The 26,957-nt window shown below is 36.4% G+C and overlaps 2 protein-coding genes across 2 annotated transcripts in view; one reads left to right on the plus strand and one right to left on the minus strand.

The window, feature by feature from the left end:
- RNF180 (ring finger protein 180) overlaps positions 1-10,568 on the plus strand; it is a 285,964-nt gene extending 275,396 nt beyond the window's left edge. The window contains exon 7 of the mRNA XM_072605050.1: positions 10,493-10,568. Within this exon, the coding sequence (XP_072461151.1) occupies positions 10,493-10,527 (35 nt within the window). The 3' untranslated portion in view covers positions 10,528-10,568. The remainder of the gene's footprint in view (positions 1-10,492) is intronic.
- Positions 10,009-26,957, minus strand: part of LOC140501445 (mannosylglucosyl-3-phosphoglycerate phosphatase-like) — a 69,491-nt gene continuing 52,542 nt past the window's right edge. The window contains exons 6-8 of the mRNA XM_072605039.1: positions 17,014-17,161; positions 16,159-16,342; positions 10,009-10,603 (exon numbers count right to left, since the gene is read on the minus strand). Of these exons, the coding sequence (XP_072461140.1) occupies positions 10,419-10,603; positions 16,159-16,342; positions 17,014-17,161 (517 nt within the window). The 3' untranslated portion in view covers positions 10,009-10,418. The remainder of the gene's footprint in view (positions 10,604-16,158; positions 16,343-17,013; positions 17,162-26,957) is intronic.

The following is a 26,957-nucleotide window of genomic DNA, read 5'->3' on the forward strand; positions in this document are numbered from 1 at the left end:
TGTGTGTTTCAAGTTCAATATGCCTTGCTCTCTGCCACCATCTGCTGCCTACATTAAGAAAAATAATAACTAGCAATTATATAGGTCTTTGGTTTTGCAAAGAATTACCTCATTTATTTTTCACAAGCTTGGGGAGTTGAGGCTATTGTTATCTTCCTTCTACATATGAGAAAAGTGAGGCAAAGAGGTTAAAGTGAGTTGCCCAGGGTCACACAGGAAGTAAACGTTTAAGGTGAGTTTCCAGTTCAGGTCTTACTGAGGCCAGGCCTAGTGCTGTAACTACTGTGCATCATCTAACTCCATCTAAATATAGTACCAAAACATTCTCCCTAAAACCCTGGGACATACTATCCCACAAATATGCACACATCATTGGAAAGAATAGTTATATGTAGGTCTTGTACATGGAAAGGTTTACGCGTAGCAGGCACATGGGACCACAGTATACTCATGGAAGAGTTACTAACATCTTTGATAACTTGAGAGCTTTCAATGTCTCCCTCCCTAAAATCCTTAATCCTGTCTCAAGAGTCCAGCAGACATTCCAGGACTTTTTTATCTTAAAGACCATAGGTTCCATAATTTGGTTGGTTGGGTTTTTTTCTGCCTTAAGAAATAGGCAGAATCCCTTTTTGGGGACTAACAAAAATTTCTCCTGTTAACATCTCAATTCCTATCTTTAGCGGACAATGGCTAAAAAGCCTCTCTATGTTAAAGATATTGACATTTCCTTCTTTATAATCATAAACTATGAGCCCACTTAACAAAAGCCAGGAAAAGTGCCTCTGGGGTCAAGATTAAGTCTTTTCTTTTAACTCTTATCTGATGGAATAATAATCCTTTTTTTCCAGACAACTATGTGATTCAAGATTAGAAATTATCTTTCTTGTCAGCATTTATTGTCTTTCAGCAACAAAAGCAAAACTTGACTTTGGGGGACTTCTCAATGTTACTCCAAAATACGGTCTGACCAGGAAATAAGACAATAGAATTATTAGGTCCTTATTCCTGGAAGCTAGCTCTCCCTTAATGCAACTTATTATGTTAGTTTTCTTGGCTGCCATATCACACTGCTGACACATATTGAGCTTACAGCCTACTAAATAACCCAGATATTTTTAGACAAATTGCTGAAAAATTATTTCACCCATCTGTGCTTCCATAAACTAAGAATAATAACAACTAATCTACATACCTCACCAGATTATTTAGGAGACAAAATTCAGTATAAGAAAAAAGCTGCTATAAAAATACCCTAAGAAGCAAAATAATTGTGTTGTTTTTTTTTAAATCTGTGCTGCTAAATGTTTAATAACTTACTGGGGGGGGTAGTGTATGTGGGGTACACTTTTAAATTTCACCTGCATTATTATTATTTTCTCCAGCACTTTCCTAAATCTAGACAATTAATAAAACAATAAATCAAGCTCTGATTTGTATTATTTGCTGAAGTAGAAGGTGTAAATGCTCATATTGCAATGTGAACAGGGTGCTCTCCTGAGCTCATCTGAGCTGGCTCTCTTATACCCCTCTTCCTCAGCATCTAGCACAAGTTTTGCACAAAATCAGTAGTCAACAAATATACATTTTGACTTTTATCTTTGTATCACTAGTGCCTAATTGAGCTTTCCAAATAGAAACCACTTAAAGGTTCATGGAATTGAAAAGGATTTTTATACGTTGCTATCTACAGCAAAAGCTAGGACAGCAACTTGAAACAGTGTCTGAGGCTGGATCTGAACTGAGCTTTTCCTAATTCCAGGTGCAGAGTTCAACCCACTACCCCATTTACAGAATCATGAAGATCTGACTTCAAATCCAATCTGACACTTACTAGCTATGTGACTCTGGATGAGTCAATTAACCTTTGCTTGCTTCACTTTCCTCAACTGTAAAATGAAGATAATAATAGTACCTACCTCTCAGGCTGTTGTGAAGATTATTTTAAAATAAGATAGAGTTTGTAAATTGCTTAGCACGGTGCCTGGCATAGAGTGGGCACTTAAATGCTTTCTTCTTTCCTTTCATCTTGACAGTATAGAAGTTCCTTCCAATGGTGCAGATTATTGTTCTGTTCATGACTGTCTATCCTAAGCAACTCTTAGGATTTCTTCCACCAAATTAACCACAAGGGGACCATCCAACTTGTTAGGGGCCCTTCTTGATTTCTGTTGACATTGTGAAGATACAAGTGAGTACTGACGTAAGTGAGTAGCGATCCATCACCTATCCAACACTCTTACCATATGATCAGTACATTTATTTTTTTCAATCATGCCATTTTTAAAGTTTTATTGATGTCTTATCTTTACATCAATTATTTCCCACCCAGCCCCAGACGGTACCTGCTCTTGTAACAAATAAAAGGAATTAAGCAAAGAACTTGTCAGAAAATATAAGCAATATTCAATCTGCTTTGATGTGAAAGAAAAGGTTGATCATACATTTCTTTGAAGGCATCATTTACTCCAGTTCATCCTTGTATTTCCTTATTTGTGATGTGTTAGTCTGGTCACATTTACGTTGTGCCTCTCACTGCCCTCTGAGCAGTAAACATTTTTAATTCTTAGGAGATTAGTGTTGTGATTCACAGTTATACAAGAATACCAGTAGGGCATTAGTATTAAGAAGAAGAAGAATCTTTGTTCAAGAGAGAACTTTAGGGTCATTAAAGGAGCTTTACAATTTCTGAAAGGCAATCCAGCTGTTTCCCCATTTTGTTTTATTCTGGATAAGAATTTTTGTTCATTTTCAAGATGTTTGTGTGTGTGTGTGTGTGCACGTGCACATGTGTGTGATATGTGTGTGTGTTTATACCAATGAAGGAACAGGTTTTATCACCTGCTTATAATCTGGACAATAGACTACCTTCATTCACTTGGTTTTTCAGAGTAAAAATGTGCAAGATTCCTTGAAAGTCAGAACGATTTGTTTGATGTTTTGATTTAGAAACTGAATTTTATTTATAAATAGAATTTTATATTTAATTTAGAAATAGTTTGATCATTAATATCAAACAAGGCACAAAACAGGAGTATGTTCAATAAACATATCATGAAGGTTATCTACTCCATTTTCCATCAGCTGCGCTACTTGGCTGAAAATCTAAGAAATGGCATGCCCTTCCGTCTAAGATAAGCTGATCATCTGAAATCTCATGGCCAGGAAGAATGGCTCAAGTTTTGACATTCTATACTTTCTGAACTTGCCCTCTGAGTGGAGGGCTGAAGAGTGACTAAACTGCTCCAAAAACCTGCCTTTTTAGAGGGCTCCCAATCTAGCTCCTAACTCCATTTTCCATCAGCAACTCTATTTGTCTTTGACTCCAGAACAACATGCTCCCTCACCATGTATGCCTGGTACACTTGGTGACTTACCTTTTCAGATTCCTTTTATGTGATCTACTCCCATTAGACTATAAGTTTTTTGAGGACAGGAACTATCTCTTTTTCTTATTTGTTTCTCCAGTACTTAGCACAGTGCCTGGCATGTAGTAGGCTCTTAATAAATGTTTATTGAATTGAAATTGAAGTGCAGAGTTCAAGTTGAAGGAAGATTTCCTTAAGATGGTGAGGTCCTAAAGATGCTGATGTTTATAGTTGCTAATTGCCAATAGCCCTGGAACAGTGAAGAGCTTCCTGAGTACGATCCTTATCTACTGGGAAGTTTGTAAGAAGATAGTAATTATAATTAAGAATTATAGGTAATTTTCCATGCATTGAAAGTGATTTCCTTAGACAGTAATATCTCTGCATTTTTAAAAAACTAAATTCAGTTCAGTATCCACATCAGATGCAACCAATTCATAATCTACCTAATTACATAGTATTACTCAATCCATATCTCTCCAACTTGTTCACTAGAAATCTACACCCAAGTTTTTCTGATTGCAGGCCCAGTGCTTCTACCACTGTATAGCCTAGCTAAGTAACAGTTATGTCTTTTAGAATATGTTAAAAAGAAAAAAAAATTATTATGGATTGAGATGACACAAACTTTGTCATAAATTCTTCTAAATATGTATATTTTTTTTTGCCTTTGATTCATACCTGTTATATAGTATTCTTGACAGCCCAGTAAACACTGACATGTCAGCAACTGCAGAAAGTTGTAGTGCCAATGCAATAACCACAGCAGTCGCTACGGATATGCAGAAATAGTTCCAGTGTAAATTCACAAAATATAAACTCTCTTCCTCCAAGATAAATCAAAATATTTATTCAGATACCAGAAAACCAATTGTACCACGGTAACAAGGAAGTTTGTACAAATTACCAACAGAGGGAGAACTGCCATCCTCAAGCCCTCCCTCAGTCAGGCCTCCCCACAAACAAGTTCCCAGAAGCAAAATCGCTCTCTTTCTCACACTAGCTACTCTACTCTGCCTCCTCTCAGCTCCACCTCACTCTTTCTGCTGCACCCATTCAGCAACCTCCTCCCACCATAGGCTGTGGGTTGGGCCAGATCTCCAAGCAGGTCACAAGGGCTTATTAGGGGTCAGGGATGATCTTCAAATTCCCTTACCATTACAAAAGTTCACTAACGTGCGGTCATCTCATTCAAGCAATGGGAGCAGAATGGTGGTGGTAGGGTTATAATTCTGTATAGTTTTATATATATACATATATATGTAATATTAAAATTTTATTTATGATCTTATCAGTGTTCCCCCCAAAAGCCCCCAAAATATCAAATAAGATTGGTATCAAAGCTCTTTCCCCCACCCTATTTTTATTGATATCTTTTAACATCATCTAGAATTCCTTCCGTATCCCTTCCCCTGCTCCCTCTCAGAGAGTCATCACATGTAACAAAGAATATTGTTAAAATTTGAAAAATATTGAAAAAAAGGGAACCAAAAATTCAGCAAAACCAATCAATACATTGAAAAATTATGACATAATATGCAATATTTGTGAACCTCTTCTACCCACTCCCACCTCTGCAAAGTGAAGAGAAGTGTTTTCTGATATTTCTCCTTTGGGGGTCACAACATTTTAAATTTTGTAACATTTGCTTTTAATTGTTTTGTGATTTTTGTCCTTTCCACTTATATTGCTGTGATCATTGTATATATTATTTTCTTATCTTGTCTTTTCATTTTGTATTATTTTGTATCTTTATATGCTTCATTAATCATATTTACCATTTCTACAGCATAGTAATATTCCATTATATTCATGAAGCACAATGTGTAACCAGTCTCCAACCACTGGGCATCTACTTTGTTTCCAGTTGTTTGTTACCAAAAAAAGGGGTGCTATAAATATTTTGGTATATGAAGAGGCTTTCTTTTTGTCAATGATTTCATTAGGACATATACCTAATAGCTGAATCCCTGGGTCAAAGTCAGACAATCAATGAACATTTACTAAGCTCCTACTAAGCGCTGAGCACTGTGCCAAACATATACCATGGGGACGTGAAGAAAGGCAAAAGATAGTCCCAGCTCTCAAAGAATTTGTAGTTTAATGAGGAAGGAAACCTACAAACAACCATGTACAAACTGTGATTTGAAATAATCAACAGAGAGAAAGCACTGGAATTAAGAGGAGTTGGGATTCTTGTAGAAGCTGGGATTTTAGCTGGAATTTGAGGGAAGCCAGGAGGGAGAGATTAAGAGGAAGAACATTTCAGGCAGGGGGGACAGAAAGTAAAAAAACCCAGAATCAGGAAATGGAGTTTCTTGTTCAAAGAGTAGCAAGGAAGTCAGTGTCACTGGTTTGTCAAGTAAGTAGAGGTTCGGTTATAAGATGTAAGGAAAGTGGAAAGGTAGGGAAGGGGAGAGGCAGGTTATGAAGAACTTTGAATCCCCAAAGACTTTATATTTGATCCTGGAGGTGACAGGAGTTACTAGAGTTTATTAAGTATGAGGGAATATGATCAGATGCATGTTCTAGGATGATCACCTTCACAGCTGAGTAGAGAATTACCTGGAATGGAGAGAACCTTAAGGTGGGGACATGAACCAGAGGGTATTTCAATAGTCCAAACCAAGCTCCTATTTTTAATCAAATACAAATATTTGGATGATTATTTGTTGTTCTCAACAGTTTATTCCTCTGGTTGAATTGAAATTTGTCAAGTTCTATGAAATAACTCTTTGATAGTCTGGTATGGCATTCAATCTCTAAATTAATTTAGGTAATAAAGTATTTTTTTTTATTTTGGCACAACCCTATTTTGGGTTGTACCAATTATTTGTTTTCTTTTATTTTCATATTTTATAGTTTTGTTCATATAAATCCTGTTTAAACTTAATCCCTCAATTACTTTTCTTATCTAATTACTATAACTAGCATTTTAGAACTACTTAAGAAATAGCACTGAAAATGGATCTGATTTTATTCAAATATTCCTAGTGTTCCTTTATTACAAATACCACTAGTTCTTAGTTTTATACAAATTCAGTTTATCATATTAAGAATTCATTTATTCCAATGACTTGCAGTGTTTGTTTTCAATAGAAATTCACGTTGTATTTTGTTGAGGGCCTTTTCTGCATCTATTGATGTACCTGACTTACGGCCCTGGGACTTGATTTCCCTGTGTCCAGGACCTCATCTTGGAACATTCCTCTACCACACTGGCCTCTCGGTGAATTCCTTCCAGGACCTCCATTTCTAAGGACTGTCCCAGACTGGCCTTTTTTCATTCTCTTCCTAACTCTATTGCACATATTTCAGACTTCTCCCTTCATTTCTCTCCTCTCCTGACCCACCCTTTTTGTGTTGTCTTTCCCTGTTAGAAAGTAAGCAGTTTGAAGAGAGAGGTTGTCTTTTTGCTTACATTTGTATCTCCAGTGTTTATCACATCTGGCACTTAATAAACACATGCTTCCTTGGTATTTCCAGTGATATAATCATGTAGTTCTTGTTTTGTAATTATTGTGACCTTTCATGTTTGTGATTTTTCTAACATCAAACCATCCCTACATTTCTGATATAAATTCAACCTAGTCAATGTAAATAATCTCTGAAATAAACGACTATAGGCTTTTTGCTTATTTTATTCAATATTTTTGCATTAGTATTCTGTTCATTAGTGATTCTGGTTTGTCAATTACTTTTCCTTCTTTACCTCCCTAGTTTCACCATTTCTCTCAAAACAAGGTGCCTTCTAGCTCTATTTTGCAAACAACACAGAACTCTGTCTTGGTCTGTAGAAGGTAGCTAGAAAACCTGATTAATAGTAGTTTCTAGCTGTCCCCTTTATAACAGTTCTGAATGGGACAAGTCATAGCTTCTGAGTGTCACCTTCCTAGTTAAAGCTGGTGCTGGGGTTGGGGCAGGTGTCAAGTTGGGGATTCATGGATGCTGAGAAGTATTATCACAATGGAGTGAATGCTGCATTGGGTCAATGTAAATACTGATAGGCAGTCTAGGAAATACTTAAACTGGAGGAAATACTTAAATTAAATTTTAAATTAGAGATAACAAACAGAAAAGCTGAAATAGAAAAGTTTTGACCAAAAAAAAAATAGAAAAGCAACTCTTAGTAAACTTTGAGAATGGTGATTATTACTATACCAAGGGATCCAGTCTCAGATGGGACTGGCTTCAAACTAGGGGATAGTGGTGACTTACACCTTTTCCCTCAGAATTGGCTCTAAGAGGAGTTGAACTGGTAACAGACCAATAGGCTAGTCCTTTGTATTTTTTTGTTGTCTTTTGTTTTCAGGTGTGTGGGGTTTTTTTTAATGTACTTGAGGTGGGTTTTAAAAGGAAATATAATTTTCATGTAATTATCTTTACTGGAAGTCCCCCTCCCTGAAAATAATTTTCTTTAGATCATCTCAAAAGATTTGATAGAAATGTGGTATCTTAACTCTTGAATTAATGTGTATAATATGTAGGAAAGAGAAAATCCATTCTAGTTTATTTGTTGCTAAGAGAAATTATTATACTGTAAAATTAATAACCAATTATTAAATTGGGGTCTAGGCTTTTCTCTTTACTATTTCCTCATTAAGACCCAGTTCTTCTTAAAGTCAGTTTCCCAAGGACATGACTGATGAGATTTCTCTTATCCTTCAAGGAAAACATGAGCTTCAGTCTCAGGCAGGACCTCACCCAAGTAGAACTGATTTCTGGTTAAAGTATAAATAGAATTCAGTTTCAGCCAGTCCTTACCCTAGGGAAAGGAGCCCCTGTCCTTTAGAATTTAGGGTGACTCAGCTCATGAAGGAGAAAAACAATCAGAGAGGACTGAATGGAGATGAATTCCCTTGTTCAAAGCGATGGAGGTTACTGAGTGTCAAAATCAAGTCATGTTTTCAGTAGAAGATGAAGACTTCTAGCCTACCTCTTCATTAAATGTGTACCAATTCAGGTTAATTTTCACTTGTCAATGGTGTTCCCTTTCAGAAAGGTATTTAAGGCTCACATGGTCTCCATTGGGCATCTTTGGTTACCAAGAGAAACCAATGACCATCAACTTACTTATTGCTGGCTAGCCTAATTAATAAATTGATTATTAGTTACCCAAAAACTCTGTCTCAGGGTTTTTCATTTGTTTCATTACCTTGTTCCTGTCTTCAATTTTTTTTCTGTCTTTACTTTTCTATGTATTGTCTCCAATTTAGATTTGATAGGATTCTCTACATTCATTATAATTTCCAGGCAACCAGTACTTTATTCTGCCCATATGGAGGGCTCAACAAACAATTAAGAGTCCTTAACTCCCCCAACATACTACAAATTTTGGTCACAATCCAATCCCCACCTAGGCTCCACTCCAGATTTTTGTATGTAACATGTACTCAGGCCTTTATTATTAAGTCCTTTTAAAGACTTCTCCTCTAAATTTAGAGGTTTCAAATGTTCTTATTTTAAGATGTGGCTAAGAAAGCTACTGGACTGAGAACTGAAACTTTTTCAGAAAGTCAAGTTAACCCCTTCTGTCTACTTCCTATCATCAAGGATTCATCAGAAGGCCCTGGAAAACTAGTCTATCTGTTTCTGCTTCAAGGTTTTATGACCATTAATAGTTTTGAACTAGAGGGAAAATAAAATCCAACAGTACAACTGGAGTTCTTCTCTCTATTAGAAGAATCCCAACTTTTACAATAATTCTGTTAAGAATGTTGAATCATTGCCACTGCTTACTAATCCCATGTAAAATGTTGTATGGAGGGGTACATCCTTTGAGAGCTAGGGGAATGCTTTCTGGTACAGAAAATATTAATGGAATATATTTCATTTAGCTCTGTAGTTAAAAAGGGCCCTTTCCCCTAATTATGTTTTTATCTATAGAAAATGCCAACCCCTGGTTTTCTGACATCTACCTCAAATATTTATTTGAAAATTAATGTCCTTCAGCATTTTCCTATAAGCCTCAAGCAAAACCCCTACCCCCCCTTCAGCGTACCTAGATGCTGAGAAGAAAGCAAACTGATTAAACTGATTCACAATATGTAGGTGATAGGTGATAGACCCTTACCACTATTAAGAGTGCTATGTGCTTTAAAATTTAAAATATAAAAAATAGAATAAAAATTTATAGTAAAAAAAATCTGCTTACTCAAATTATTCTCAAAATCAGCATTTCAAGCAATGTAACAATAAAGTGAAAATTTCCAGGTATTATAGAGAAAAACATTTGGGGCAGATTCAGTGCTGCCTGGGAATATGCTAGGTCAGTTCTGTTATTATGCCTTTTCTGCTTTTCACATATTATTCTTTAATATTTGAATCCACAAAATTTTTAAATGCACCCAAATTTTTCACAATAGCCCTCAGTTTTCATAGCAGTAGCAATGAGAGTGTTGATGATAGGGAGTTGAAAGGAGTTTACAAGTAGGGGCAAGTCTGTAATGAGACAATTATGAGTGTTAATTAATGTCACAGACTTACTTTTTTTCCTCTATTTGTCTTCATGGAGCTGATAAGCCTATGCCCCAGTCTAAAAAGTTAATGGTGCTTTTTGAAACCAGTGATAGAAGGAAAAGTACAATCATAAAGAAATAAAGCACAAGATGAAGATATATTAAAAGAATTACTTGTAAGTAGGATAAAAACAAAACGATTAAGATAGGATTGGATATATAAATTGCTGCTATGAAATGTGGGTATAAGAATAATTTAATATGGAAAATAACACTATGAAATTCATTCATTTCAAGTAAATACAACAGAATAATATGCACACAGTATATACATTTTCCCCCAAATGACACTTAAGAGAACATAGTTTATATGTCTTGATAAGCTGTAAGGTGAACAGAAACAAAAACTATCAGAATGATAACAGTAAGATAAGAATCACAGTTTAAACAATTTTTAAAAAATCTAAATGCATTAAACATGCTATTATAATCAAACCTGAATATACAAAAATTATAAATTAAGTGAAATATATCCTGGCATTAATTGGTAGAATTTTCTGTAATTAGGCTCCAAATATTACTTATAGTATTTTCAGTCAGAATCAGAATTTTCACATGTACTGTCATTAATTGTGGGATATGTTCTTAATCCTTGCTTTCTTGCAGTTCTAAGTTGCCGCAAATGTTCTTTCATATCCTGAGAAATATGGCAAATCCTTCCTTCTATACGCGGTACTGCCATTATTGATGTTCTTTTATCTGATTGTTCTTCAAAGGCTGTGATTAAGGTAAGTTTATTAAATTTAACATATAGCACTGATTCAAAAAATATTAAGTAGTTATGTGCAATAATAATGTCCATATAAATAGGGGATTTTGTTACTTAAATTTGAAAGTTTACTTATATATAGGAACTTTTATTTTTTACTATAATTACATTTTCTAACTGGAATTTCTCTGATGATCTATTCTCTCTAAATCTAATTACATATAAAAATTTTAACAGGTAAATATTATATATCCTAATGAAATCAGAATTCCATTCACTTTTCTTAATTCAAATTACAATCTAGCATTTATTTCAGGAAATCTTATACCACAGCTCTTTCAACTTCAGAAATGAGTAAGGGAATAAAAGAGGCTATGGAGCTACCTTTATGTTTTCCATATCTTCTTAAAAAATGAATCCGAGCTGAAGTCATGATAAATCAGTATTCAGTCAGTTTATTTCATAAACAGAATTTTAAAATATAATTTAAAATATGTATATTAAACACCCTTTTTTGAACATTTGTAAGTTGCTGTGCTAGGTTACTGTGGCATATAAAAAAGAATACAAAAGTAGGAAACCAGAAAAACACTTTTCTCAAAAGAGCAAATATATCCATTTCAAGACTTTCTACAATCTGGTCCTAGTATACTATATTAAAGAAAAATACTTATTCTACTTACAGGATATTACTACTATATTAAAAGAAATACTTTTTCTGTTAGAGAACTACTGTTCTATCTTTTCTCCACTACTTTTCCCTCTATATTCTCTACAAAGTTCTCATCCAATGTCTCTTCATGGCATGGAGGTGAGCACTCTGCTTTGGAGCATAAGATCCTGTAGGTCCTACAACTGGAATAGTTTTAAGTACAGTTCTGGCAATAAACTGAATCAGTTTTCTGAGTACTAGTCCACCTACATATCCAAAGGCTCATTACCAATGGAACAGTGATGCATCTTTTGGCCAGGCCAATCCATGAAACAAAGAAAAATATAAAAAAGCCCCTCAATCCTGTGTGGCTCTTATGTTGCTTTTGCAATGATGGTGGTATAGTGATAGGAAAGGGAATAGTGTATTAAAAGTCACAATTATTAGGCTGTCTCTACAAACTTTAATTTTACTACTGATACTCTAAATCAGAGATCCTTGACCAATGATTAAAGAATGGAAAGGATTTAATATTAGAAGGGATGAATTATACCAATCTTAACATTCTATACACAAAAGAACAAGAACATTGCAATTTAATGGAAGGATAAGTTCTTCCATTTATCTAAGTTTTACATAAAAAAATCATTGAAATCATTGGTGCTTTTAATCTTTTTTCCTCATTCCCTAATTATTACTTTCTGACTCCTTCCCTTTTGAAGGCAGATCCCCTGAGGAATATATGTCAAATTCATCTCAGCTTCATTTTGCATTGAGGAATTCCCTTTACATTAGCATCAGCAGTTCTTGTCTCAATGACTCCTTGGGGGACAGGACTGGCCTGCTCTAAGTCCCTTTTCACCAGGCCAGGTTTAGGCTCACATGTACACTGGCTCCCTCCCCCAGCTCCCTCTGTTCTTTAGTTCTCTGTTGGAATACTCTGTCACCCTCCCATACAACTTCCTCTGCATGTAGGAAGACAGAGTTGAGGTATATTCTTATTACCACAAAATGGTGAGGTGAGGAGAGAGACAAGGTATGCTAGCAGAAACTGTGATAGCAGCAAGAAATTCTGAATTCTGGAGCTGGTAGTAATTCTGGCTGTGCACTTTGCCAGAGAGTGGGAGCTGGCGAGGGTGGGAAGCAGTAGTGGGGGTGGGGAGAGAGTTAGGAATTTGCGTTCTCAGCTGTTACCTTGTTAGGCTTCTTGGCAACAGCCTGTGAAGAAAACTGTAACTGCTCTATCTCTTCACACAGAATTGCCCTTTTGAGGAATTTTGGAGAGGTGATGGGGACAAAAGAAAATAATCCCCTGTTTTGTTGGTCACATAACCTACAAAACCTGACTTTAAATTACTTCTCCTTCTTCTTTATAATATTAAACTCCTACCAGACTTCCAAGAACCTTCAGCTCAAGTCTTACTTACCATTGGCATAATGCTTTCCCTGATCATCTCAGTCTAAAGTGATCTCTTTCTCCTCTTAAATCTTACAGTAAATTACTGTTTATTCACTCATTTTGGCAACTAACTTTGTATTGTTTTATGACACTTTCTATTATTGCCGTAAACCATTTTTTAAATATTTTGCTGTTATTTAACTTTTCCCATGTTTATGGCTTGGTCCCAAGTAAAAAGTTGCTTGAAAGAAAGGACCAAAATTTTTCAAAAATCCCTTAAAACATAGGTTTTTCCATACAGTTGGTACTCAGTAAATACCTAACAATTAAATTTCATTTAAATTAGAGGCAAAAGGAATTTACTGAAAGTTTTGAAGGTAAAAGGTAAATTGATAAAAATAATATTATGGTATTCCAACAAGAGTCTTAATTAGGATGGCAATAATAATAATGATAATAATAATAACATTTAAGGTTTTAAGGTTTAAGCTTTAAGGTTTACAAAGCACTTTACATATGTTATTTTATTTGATCCTCACAATAACCCTATGAAATAGGTACTATTAATATTCTCATTTTACAGATGAGGAAACTGAGTTTAAGTGACTTGCCCAGGGTAACATAGAAAGTAAATATGTGAGGCAGGATTTGAAATCAACCCCCTGAATCCAAGTTCAATACTATACTTACTATGCCAATCAGCTACCCCCAGTGGTTAAAATGCAAAGGAAAGGGTTAAATCAAGAAATTGTGGAGATAGAAGTAATAGGTAATATATGTGGGAAGAAATAAAAAGAAAGAAGTTAAAGATTGCTCCAAGATTCCCAAATCTAGGTAACTAGTAGGATGATGGCACTGCTAAAAGTCAGGTGGGAGAGGTCAGATTTTTGATGTGAAGATGACTTCAGTTTTGACATCCAAATTGAAATGTCTAGTAACCAGTTGAAAAACCAAGATCTTAGTTCAGGAGAGAACCTGTGATTGAATGTTAATTATCTGAAAATCATCGAAATAAAAATGGTACTCAAAGCCATGAAATTTCCAAGGGAAAGGAAATGAAGAAGGAAGAAAAGAGAATCAAAAGGAAAAAGTGGGGACTGCTAATATTTAAGGGGCAAAAGAAAAATAAGAAGTAGGATTATGCATCACAAAGGGATAAAAGCATTTCAAGACAGAGGGTATTGCAAACCAGATCTGACTCAGGCTTGTCCAGTGGTTCAAGTGGTCAGGACTATTAAGAAATGAGACACTTATAGTCCATGTGACATTTAACAAAAGGAAGTTTACTGAACCATAGCATGGAAAAGAAATTCAGCAAGGATACAGCACTGATTCACTTGGATGCAGCTTTCCTGCCTCCACATTTGCCATGGTGGCGTGCTGGGTGTCAATTTTGAAGGAGTTTTTGACTCCTTGTGCACTGTTTTGGGTCTCAAGAACTGTTTCAATAGTTTTTGAAGAAAACTGGCTCTCTCCTGAAGTACAGTCACCCATCTCCAGTTGCGTCTTGGAAATATTGAGTTGGATATCCTGCAGGTATCTCAAATTCAACATATATAAAACAAAACTCATTATCTTTACCTTTCTGAATCCACTGACAAATCTTGTTATTTCTATCTTCACAATGTCTCTCATCTATGTCTCCTTCTGTATGTATATATATATATATGTATACACACACACATATATACATACACATATATATGTATGCATGCATACATACATACATATAGTCACAACTTTAGTTTGGGCTCCCATTCTTTGCCTGGATGGCTGCAATAGCTTTCTAACTAGTGTATGTGTTTCAAGTTTCTCTCCATTCTAAATCTTCCTCCTCTGCTGCCAAGGTGATTTTTCTAAAATGAAGGAGTGATTATTTTTCCTCCCTGCTTTAGTGAGCTCCAGTAGCAACTTCTTACCATCAGAATCAAATATGGGCTCTTTTGTTTGGCATCTCAAGCCCATCATAACTGCCTCCTTCCTCTCTTTCCATTCTTTTTACCCTTACTGCTCTTCATGTATTCTGCAATCCAGCTGCACTGGTCAACTTGCAATTCCTTGAACACAATATTCCACCTCCTGTCTCCACACCTTTGTTCTTGCCTGGCATGCCCTTCTCCTTCCTTCTATCCAACTCCTTCTTTTCCCTTACTTTCTTAAAGACCATTCTCAAATCTAACCTCAGGTAGGAGGCCATTCTCCGGTCCCCTTGCTGCAAATGCCTCCTCCTATCAGACTGTCTTACGTGTACTCTGTACATTTTCTATTATTGCTACATCTAGTTATTAGAATGTATGCTCCTTGAGAGCAAGGATTGTTTTTGGTTCTGTTTGTTTCTTCAACACTTAGAACAGTGCCTGGAACACAGTGATAAGCATTTGACAAGTCATTGATGATTATCTTAGTAAACAGTAAATGCTTTTTGGATAAAGTGGATGGTATCAAATGATACAGTGATCAAGACAAATGAGAAATGAGGAACCGCCATCAGATTTGGAGATGAAGATAAGAGTTCTTAGAGGAATGAAGAAGTTAGAAGCCAGTGGGTTAATAGGAAAATGTAGTGAAGAAAGAGAAGTAGCACTTGATACATTTCTAATTTATGATCAAACATTGACCGAGGGGGGGAAAGGAGGAGGGGGGGAGGGAGGGAGGCAGGGAGGCAGGGAGGGAGAGAGAGATGATAGTTGTTTTAGAGGGCAAAAGGTTCAAGTGAGTTATTTTCCCCCTTATTATGATAAGGTAGTCCTGACCATTACTGTAGCGTAAAAGACCATAGAGAAGTTAAAACTGAAAGAATAAGCATCTAGAAGGAGAGGAGGTGGATAAATGGAATCACAGGCACAAACTGAGGCACTGGCCATAAAAAAGAACTTCTTTTACTCTCATATGGGAAAAAAAAATTAGCATGAGATTAGAGAGATTTTTCCAGTTCAATTTGGAGGTGAATTCAGACTAATCATCGTCACCAGAAATTCTAAAGTCAAATTGTGAATTTCAAGTTATAAATAAACAAGCAAACATACTTCCAAAGAAGTTATGGTGTTCATTTGGAAATTATCTTTTCCATTTCTTTACTACATTCTCAAAAGAATACACAACATTATATTACTAGATTTCCTTGAATCAAAACCTTTCTTATGTAGAACCTTTCTATGATTTACATGACAAGTACAGTACACAATTTGTCTTGTTAGAGGGATTCAGTAGTTCACATAGCAAGAATAATGGATAATGAATGCATCACTTGTTTCATAAATTGGAAGCCACAGGACCACAAATGGACAGCAGGAGGTCCAAAACCCAGTAGGATGATTAAATGGCTCAGTAATTTGACCAGAAATTGAAACAACACACACAAGAGTATCCATTTTTGACACTTAAGTTTATCTCCAATCTCATTATATCAAGTGATGATTAATATAAAAATGAATGTGAATCAATACTAAGTGAATGCTACCTATTAAAATGTCATGAGCAAGTTATTTTCTGTAAAATAAAATTTCAATTACCTGTAAATGATGCTGTTTTAGACATAGTAATTAAGCTCATTCGATGGCCTGAAAGGCACTGCTTCCTGCCCTGCATAATTTTGACCGATTCAAAATGATTCAGAACCACTGTAGAAAGTGTCTGTGCAGTTTCTGTATCAAACATTCGAGGACAACTTTTAAGCATTATATAACCATCCTTCCCCTGAAAAATCAACAAAGATTTCAATTATCCATTTCAAGTAATACAACATGAAGGATGATTTAAAATTTTTATATTTGCTTTTGAAATAATGACATACATTCACTAATATGTTGTCAAAGATGGACATTTCTACACATATGCACTAATAATCTCACAATCTCCCTTCCTACTCCCTGTGCTTAGTCCTGATCCCTTTGACTCTATTATCAAGCAGCCTAGGGCCTGTCTGGGCAGAAAGTTCTTACAAATGAGCCACAGCAGGCTCAAGTTTGTGCATCATCAAAAGTTACTACAATTAATAAAATGCTTTTAAACAAATTAGAACTATTTATAAAATAAAAATACAGAAATTCATTCTTTCTAGTAAACATAGCTAAGAATGTTGACAACTTATTTTTTAAAAAGTTTCAAAAAAAGGATATATGAATGTGTTGCTATATTTTTACTATCTAGCCATACAAAAAGTACAGAGATTATAATGCGGCCAGAGATTCAAATAATGAAAAAAATGGAATTCAAAATGTAGGAAGCAACTTAAAATTTACTGATAGTATTTATTGAAATCAATGATAAAATGAAATCATCAAAAAACAAAGTTTTACTTTACAAAAAAAACCTTCCAAGGTACTGATTTAATTTCAAATAATAATTTCAAAAGAATGAAATCTCACATTTGCAATGTACTCCTTAATAGCAAGAAGATATACTTGTTTTTTCCTTAAGTACTGTCCTTGAATTTTTACAGTGTCTCGTATAATTCGGTGTCCTGGCTCTGCATCTGGATCAAATCCAAACTCCATTCCTGCAACCTGAGGAAATCTGAAATTTAAAAAGGTAATGTTATAACAGAACTGCTATCTCTATTAAAAGATATTTCATTGTGAAATAATTTTTTTTAACTATAAATGAACATATTTTGTTAGCCAGTTAAAAATAAAAATTAACAAAATTAGTTACCTTCAAGAATGCCCATCTGGATGAATCAAAAAGCTAGAATAAGAAACAACTCTTTTAATTGGTAATACTCAAAAGGCCTTAGAAAGCATTGCTAACAATACTAGTGGAGGTGATGAAATTCCAGCTAAGCCATTTAAAACCCTAAAAAATGATGCTGTTAAAATGTTGCACTCAATATGCCAGCAAATTTGGAAAACATAATAGTGGCCAGTAGTTTGGAAAAGATCAGTTTACATCCCAATCCTAAAGAAAGGCCAGGTCAGAGAATGTTCAAATTATCAAACAATTGTGCTCATTTCACACACCAGAAAAGTTATGCTTCAGAATTCTGCAAGCCAGACTTCAGCAATATGTGAACAGAGAGTTATCAGAAGAACAGACTAATTTTCAAAGTTTCAAAGGAACTAGCGATCAAATTGTTAACATTCATTGTTAACAATGGAGAAAGCAAGGGAGTTCCAGAAAAACATCTACTTCTGCTTCACTGACTACATTAAAGTGGATCACAACAAAATGTGGCAAGTGCTCCAAGAGATGGGAGTGCTAGATCATCATCTTACTTGTCTCCTGAAGAACCTGTATGCTAGATAAGAAGCAACTTAGAACCGAACATGAAACAACTGATTGGCTTAAGATTGGAAAAGGAGTATGACAAGGCTGTACATTGTCACCTTATTTATTTAACTTATGTACAGAGTACATCATGTGAAATGCCCATCTGGATAAATCAAAAAGCCAGAATTAAGGTTGCCAGGAGAAATAACAACCACCTCAGATATGCAGATAACACCATTTTAAAGGCAGAAAGTGCAGAGGAATTAAGAAGCCTCTTGATGAGAGTAAGAGTTTAAAAGCTGGCTTGAAGCTTAACATTAAAAAAAAAAATACTAAGATCTTGGCAAACTGGTCCCATCACTTCCTGGCAAACAGAGTGAGAATGGAAACAGTATCAGATTTTAGATTTTTGGGCTCAAAGATCACTGCAGATGGCAACTACAGTCATGAAATTAAAAGACACTTGTTCTGTGGAAGGAAAGCTATGGCAAATCTGGACAGCATACTAAAAAATAAGAGACATCATAAAGGTTCACACAGTGAAAGTCATGGTTTTTCCAGTAGTATTGTATGGCTGTAAGAGTTGGACTATAAGGAAAGGTAAGTCCATAGAATCAATGTTTTTGAATTTTGGTTCTGGAGAAGATTTCTGAGAGTCCTTTAGACAGCAAGGAAGTCAAATCAGTCCATACATAAAGAAATTAATTCAGGTTATTTACTGGAAGGTCAAATACTGAAGCTGAAGCTTAACTATTCTAGACAAGACCTTGATGTCAGTAAAAGGAAAAGAGGATGGCAGAGGATGAGACAGAAGAATAATATCATGGAACAAACATGAAGTTGGACAGACTTTGAGAGAGAGTGAAGGATAGAAGGGCTTATGGGATTGTTATGTTGATGGGATCATGAAGAGTTGGACATGAATGATTCAACAACAATACACTCTCTCTCACACACACAGACACACACATGTACACAAGTATGTGTTCCCTTTAAAGATATTCTAAAATATCAGAAGAAAAGAATCAGTGTTGGGAAATGAAAGACTTGAAATATCTAAGAACAAGAGCAGTTGCTCAAAAGATAAGATCAAAGGATATTAACAGGTTAATTTTCTCTTTTTTAGGTTTGTTTCTTTATTTCGTTTAATTTAAATTTATTTATTTTGGGGGAGGAGCCAAGATGGTGGAGTAGAAAGATACATATATGCTAGCTCCAAACCCACAGCCCATAAATTACCTGTAAAGAAGAACTCCCAACAGATTCTGGAGCAGCAGAAGCCACAGAACAATGGAGTGGAGGAGATTTCTGTTCCAGAGAGACATGAAAAACTGACCCGAAAGGTCTGTTGCACACCAGACCTGGAGCAGAGCCCAGCCTTGCCTTGGCCGCGCAGCACCAAGAGGAGCAGATCTGAGCAGGCTTCAGGGACAGAATCTCCAGTGGCCACACAGGTCCCTCCACCCACAGGCACCAAAGGTCAGTGAGAGAGTCTTTCTGGGTGGCCGAGAACAGAGTGGGGTGTCCCCAGAACTCAGGCCCTCTCGAGAGGCAGCAGCGGAGGCGGCAGCAGACAATGGCTCCCAAAGGAGGCAGGAGCTCAGATTCATTGTTGAAGGTCTCCACATAAAACCCTCTGAGGGAACTAAGCCCTGTGTGTCTGCACTACCCCCATTGAACACCTGAACTTAATCTCACACTGAATAACAGCCCTGCCCCACCCCTGCCCTGAGGCTAGGAAGCAGCATTTGAATCGCAGACTCCAAGCACTCGCTGGGCAGATCTGGAGGCAAGGTGGGTGTGAAGAGGAAGCTCAGAAGTCAAGTCACTGGCTGGGAAAATGCCCAGAAAAGGGAAAAAAAATAAGACCACAGAAGGTTACTTTCTTGGTGAAGAGATCCTTTCAGATGAGGAAGAACAATGCTTACCATCAGGGAAAGACATAGAAGTCAAGGCTTCTGTATCCCAAACACCCAAAATAAATATTCAATGGGCTCAAGCCATGGAAGAGCTCAAAAAGGATTTTGAAAATCAAGTTAAAGAGGTGGAGGAAAAACTGGGAAGAGAAATGAGAGAGATGCAAGAAAAGCATGAAAAACAGGTCAATACCTTGCTAAAGGAGACCCAAAAAAATGCTGAAGAAAATAACACCTTGAAAAATAGGCCAACTCAATTGGCAAAAGAGGTTAAAAAAGCCAATGAGGAGAAGAATGCTTTCAAAAGCAGAATTAGCCAAATGGAAAAGGAGGTTCAAAAGCTCACTGAAGAAAATAGTTCTTTCAAAATTAGAATGGAACAGATGAAGGCTAATGACTTTATGAGAAACCAAGAAATCACAAAATAAAACCAAAAGAATGAAAAAATAGAAGATAATGTGAAATATCTCATTGGAAAAACAACTTACCTGGAAAATAGATCCAGGAGAGACAATTTAAAAATTATGGGACTACCTGAAAGCCATGATCCAAAAAAGAGCCTAGACATCATCTTTCATGAAATTATCAAGGAAAACTGCCCTGATATTTTAGAACCAGAGGGCAAAAGAAATATTGAAAGAATCCACAGATCCTCTGCTGAAAGAGACCCAAAAAGAGAAACTTCTAGGAACATTGTGGCCAAATTCCAGAGTTCCCTGGTCAAGGAGAAAATATTGCAAGCAGCTAGAAAGAAACAATTCAAGTATTGTGGAAATACAATCAAGCTAACACAAGATCTAGCAGCTTGTACATTGAGGGATCAAAGGGCTTGCAGTATGATATTCCAGAAGTCAAAGGAAGTAGGATTAAAACCAAGAATTACCTACACAGCAAAACTGAGTATAATACTTCAGGGGAAAAAATAGTCTTTCAATAAAATAGAGGACTTTCAAGCATTCTTGATGAAAAGACCAGAGCTGAAAAGAAAATTTGACTTTCAAACACAAGAATGAAGAGAACCATGAAAAGCTAAGCAGCAAAGAGAAGTCATAAGGGACTTACTAAAGTTGAACTGTTTACATTCCTACATGGAAAAACAATATTTGTAACTCTTGAAACTTTTCAGTATCTGGGTAGTGGGTAGGATAACACACACACACACACACACACACACACACACACACACACAGAGCACAGAGTGAACTAAATAGGATGGGATCATATCTTAAAATGAAATTAAGCGGTGAGAGAGAAATATATTGGGAGGAGAAAGGGAGAAATGGAATGAGGCAAATTATCTCTCATAAAAGAGGCAAGCAAAAGACTTTTTATTGGAGGGGAAAAAAGGGGAGGTGAGAGAAAAACATGAAGTTTACTCTCATCACATTCCACTAAAGGAAAGAATAAAATGCACACTCATTTTGGTATGAAAACCTATCTTACAATACAGGAAAGTTGGGGATAAGGGGATAAGCAGGGTGGGGGGGATGATGGAAGGGAGGGCATGGGGAGGAGGGAGCAATTTGAGGTTGACACTCATGGGGAGGGACAGGATCAAAAGAGAGAATAGAAGCAATGGGGGCAGGATAGGATGAAGGGACATATAGTTAGTCTTACACAACATGACTATTATGGAAGTCATTTGCAAAACTACACAGATATGGCCTATATTGAATTGCTTGCCTTCCCAAAGGGAATGGGTGGGGAGGGAGGGATGAAGAGAAGTTGGAACTCAAAAGTTTTAGGAACAACTGTTGAGTACTGTTCTTGCTACTAGGAAATAAGAAATACAGGCAATGGGGTATAGAAAGTTATCTGGCCCTACAGGACAAAAGAGAAGATGGGGACAAGGGAAGGGGGGGATGATAGAAGAGAGGGCAGATCAGTGATAAGGGCAATTAGAATGCTCAGTGTTTTGGGGTGGGGGGAGGGGACAAATGGGGAGAAAATTTGGAAACCAAAATTTTGTGAAAATGAATGTTAAAAGTTAAATAAATAAATTAATGAAAAAAATAAATTTATTTATTTTTAGTTTTCAACATTCATTTCCACCAGATTTTGAGTTCCAAATTTTCTCCCCATCTCTCTCCTTCCCCCACTCCAAAACACAGTGCATTCTGATTAACCCTTCCCTCAATCTGCCCTCCCTTCTATCACACCCCTCCCTTCCCTTATCCCCATCTTCTCTCTTTTCTTATAGGGCTGTATAGGATCGATTTCTATATCCCATTACCTATATTTCTTATTTCCCAGTTGCATGCAAAGGCATTTTTGAACATTTGTTCCTAAAACTTTAAGTTCCAACTTCTCTCCCTTCCTCCCTCCCCACCCATTCCTACTGAGAAGGCAAGTATTTCAATGTAGGCTATATATGTGTAGTTTTTCAAAAGACTTTCATAATAGTCACATTGTGAAAGACTAACTATATTTCCCTCCATCCTATCCTGCCCCCATTTATTCTGTTCTTTCTTTTGGCCTTGTCCCTCCCCAAAACTGTTCACTTCTAATTACTCCCTCCTCCCATTTGCCCTCCCTTCTATCATCCTCCCCATACCCCACTTATCCCTTTCTCCCCTACTTTCCTGTAGCGTAAGAAAAATTGTCATACCAAATTGAGTGTGCATATTATTCCCTCTTTAAGCCAAATGTGATGAGAGTAAGCTTCACTTTTTCCTTTTCACCTCCCCACTTTTTCCCTCCACTGAAAAAGTTTTTTCTTGCCTCTTTTATGAGAGATAATTTGCCCCATTCCATTTCTTACTTTCTCCTCCCAATATATTCCTCTCTCACCTCTTAATTTTATTTTTTTAGATATCCCCTCCTATTCAACTTACCCTGTGCCCTCTGTCTATATGCATGTGTGTATATGTGTGTGTGTGTATAATCCCTCCAACTATCCAAATACTGAGAAAAGTTTCAAGAGTTACAAATATTATCTTTCCATGTAAGAACGTAAACAGTTCAACTTTAGAAAGTTCTTTGTGATTTCCGTTTCTTGTTTGCCTTTTCATGCTTCTCTTGATTCTTGTGTTTGAAAGTCAAATTTTCTATTCAGCTCTGGTCTTTTCATCAAGAATGTTTGAAAGTCCTCTATTTCATTGAATGACCATTTTTTCCCCTGAAGTATTATACTCAGTTTTCCTGGGTAGGTGATTCTTGGTTTTTTTTTTTTTTTATGAAAATATGAATCTTTATTTTATGTCACTTGTATTTTATTTTATTTTATTTTATTTTTATTTTTTAATGTTTAACAATCACTGCCATACAATTGCGATTTTATCCCTCCCCACCTACTCCCCACTACCCCCCTCCCTCCCCACGACTGCATACAATTCTGTATAGATTCTACATATACTTTCCTATTGAGTATATTTTCACTATAGTCATGCTATGTAGTCAGACTAAGATAAATGAAAGAAATCGTATAACAAATCAGAACATGATACACAAACACATACACATACACAAACATGATCTGCTACAATATGTGAGTGACTTCCATATTTCTCTCTCTGAGTGTGGCAGGCATTTTGCCTTGAGATCCTCCATTGGGATTTTTTTTTTTTTTTTTTTGGTAAGAAGTTCTTGTGTTATTACAAAAATCTAAGTCTACCAGAAAAACCTCTCACACACTGTGGTTGTTGCTGTGCATAAAGTTCTCCTGGTTCTGCTCCTTTCACTCAGCATCAGGTCATATAAGTCCTTCCAGGACTCTCTGAAGTCTTCTTGTTCATCATTTCTTATGGCACAATAGTACTCCATTACATTCATATACCATAATTTATTCAGCCATTCCCCAATTGATGGACATCCCCTTGACTTCCAGTTTTTGGCAACTACATAGAGTGCTGCTATAAATATTTTTGTACATGTGGGACCCTTTCCCATTTTTATGATCTCTTGGGGATATAGTCCTAGTAGCGATATTGCTGGGTCAAAGGGTATGCACATTTTTGTAGCCCTTTGAGCATAGTTCCAAATTGCTCTCCAGAATGGTTGGATCAGCTCACAGTTACACAAACAGTGTATTAGTATTCCAACTCTCCCACATCCTCTCCAACATTTATCATCTTCCTGTTCTGTCATGTTTGCCAATCTGATTGGTATGATGTGGTACCTCAGAGTTGTTTTGATTTGCATTTCTCTAATCAAAAGTGATTTAGAGCATTTTTTCATATGATTATAGATAGCTTTAATTTCTTCCTCTGAAAATTGCCTGTTCATATCCTTTGACCATTTATCAATTGGGGAATGACTTGTATGATTATACATTTGGATCAGTTCTCTATAAATTCTAGAAATGAGGCCTTTATCCCCGAGCTTAGCTGTAAAAATTCTTTCCCAAATTACTACATCCCTCCGGATTTTGGTTGCATTGGGTTTGGTTGTGCAAAAACTTCTCAGTTTAATGTAATCAAAGTTATCCATTTTGCATTTCATAATGCATTCTATCTCTCCTTTAGTAAAGAATTCTTCCCTTCTCCATAGATCTGATAAATACACTATTCCTTGCTTCTCCAGTTTATTCATGGTATCAATCTTTATACTTAAATCATGTACCCATTTGGACTTTATTCTTGTGTACGGTGTCAGGTATGGGTCTATGCCTAATTTCCGCCACACTGTTATCCAGTTTTCCCAGCAATTTTTGTCAAACAATGAGTTCTTATCCCAGAAGCTGGGGTCCTTGGGTTTATCAAACAGAAGGATTCTTGGTTTTAATCCTACTTCCTTTGACTTCTGGAATATCATACTGCAAGCCCTTTGGTCCCTTAATGTAGAAGCTGCTAGATGTTGTGTTATCCTGACTGTATTTTCACAATATTCTAATTGTTTCTTTCTGGCTGCTTCCAATATTTTCTCCTTGACCTGGGAACTCAGGAATTTGGCTACAATATTCCTAGGAGTTTTTCTTTTCAGATCTCTTTCAGGAGGTGATTGGTGGATTCTTTCCATTTCTATTTTATCCTCTGGTTCTAGTATATCAGGGCAGTTTTCCTTGATAATTTCATGAAAGATGACGTCTAGACTCTTTTTTTGATCACGGCTTTCAGGTAGTCCCATAATTTTTAAATTGTCTCTCCTGGATCTATTTTTCAGGTCAGTTGTTTTTCCAGTGAGGTATTTCACATTGTCTTCTATTTTTTCATTCTTTTGGTTTTGTTTTGTAATTTCTTGGTTTCTCCTAAAGTCATTAGTTTCCATCTGCTCCATTTTAATTTGTAAAGAACTATTTTCTTCAGTGACCTTTTGAACCTCCTTTTCCATTTGGCTAACTCTGTTTTTAAAAGCATTCTTCTCCTAATGGGCTTTTTGGACTTCTTTTGCCATTTGGGTTAGTTTTTTAAAGGTGTTATTTTCTTCAGCATTTTTAGGGGGTCTCCTTTAGCAAACTGTTTACTCACTTTTTGTATCACTCTCATTTCCTTTCTCAATTTTTCTTCTATCTCTCTTACTTGATTTTCAAAATCATTTTTGAGCTCTTCCATGGCCTGACACCACTACATATTTATTTTGGAGGTTTTGGATGCAAAAGTCTAGACTTATATGTTTTCTTCTGATAGTATGCTTTATTCTTCCTCATCCAAAAGGATGGAAGAAAATACCTGTCCACCAAGAAATTAACCTTCTATAGTCTTATTTTTCCCCTTTTTTGGGCATTTTCCCAGCCAGTTACTTGACTTTTGAGTCCTTTATCAACAGGAGGGTATACTCTAAAGACCTATAAGTTCTCAGTTCCTCCAAGGTGGCACAATCAAGTAAACTCCTCTCCTGGCCTGTGCTCTCCTCTGGGAGCAACCACAAGCTTTTCTGCCCAGGATCTCTGAGTAGAATTCCCTCTCCAGAACCTCCACCCGCTCAACCACATCAGGGCTCTTCCTCACTCCAGGGCTGCCACTCTGGGCTGAGACCCAGATCAGCTGTTTGATTCCCCCAGAGTCTTTAGACCAAGGGCTTCTCAAATGGATGCTGCTGTAGTGACTTCCACCAAAGCCAGGGCCAGACCACATTCTCTTCCCACCCAGGTGAAAGCCTTTTCTCATGGACCTTTTAAGCTGTCTTTGGTGTTTTGGGGTTCAGAAATCTGAGAACTACTGCTGCTACCCATGATTCTATACCCTGAATTCTGCTCCAGTTCTGTCCCTCCCAAGGCTGGGCTCACTCTACTCTGAGCCTGGTGTGATAGACCTTTCCTGTCAGCCTTTCAGGCTTTCTTGGGCTGGACATCTCTTTCACTCTGTCGTTTTTGTGGCTCCTGCTACTCTAGAATTTGTTTAGAGTCATTTTTTACATTTTACAGATTCTTCAAAGATTTTGACCCCCAAAGAATGTATAAGGTGGGGCTATGCTATGTTATGTTATATATTGAATGATATGTGGCCATACTTGTTGGGGGAAAAAGGCATGTCTCTTTAAGGCCATGTGGCCACCCTGGTAATAAGTTGTTATGTTGTTATGAATTTAGTTTTAGTTTCTTGGCTCAAGGTTTAGTTTTGAAAAGAGTGCTTATTATACTGCATGATTCAATCCTTAAAATATCCTGTATCTCACTGGTGACACACCTCGCTATGACTCAAGAAACCTAAGACTATAAGTTGCAATGCAGGTGTCTATCTGCCCTAGTAGAGACAGTTTCCTCATAGAAAGTTACCGGTAATGATAAAATCACAGCTCTATACCCTCATTAAAAAACAAACAAACAAACAAACAACAACAAAAAAAAAACTGGAAGTTTTTCCTTATATCAAACCCAAATTTGTTTCTTTCAACTTCTATGAATTATTTATCACTCTGTTCCCTGGGGCCAAGGAGAATAGTCTAATCCTCCCACCACATGGTCAGTTCTTTAAACACTTAAAGGGGACATGAGAGTTTTCTTTAATCTCTTTCTCTAGGCTAACATTTCTCATTCATTCAACTGATTCTTAAACAACACAACCTCCAGACCTTTCAGCATGATGATAGTCCTCTGAATGCTCTCTAGCAGATCAGTGTCTTTTCTAAAACATGGTATCCCAAACTCGACAAAAGAATCCACATGCGGTCTGACCATCACAGAAGACTGTCTAAGATAACTTTTCTTTTTTGCTGTTATATGGAATCTTCAACTGCTACTGAGGCTGCAAGTTACTACAATATCCAGATCTTTCTCTGATAAACTATTTTCTAGTCATCACTCTCTCTTC

This window comes from Notamacropus eugenii, chromosome 4 (genome assembly GCF_028372415.1).
Source record: "Notamacropus eugenii isolate mMacEug1 chromosome 4, mMacEug1.pri_v2, whole genome shotgun sequence".
NCBI classification, from domain to species: Eukaryota; Metazoa; Chordata; class Mammalia; order Diprotodontia; family Macropodidae; genus Notamacropus; species Notamacropus eugenii.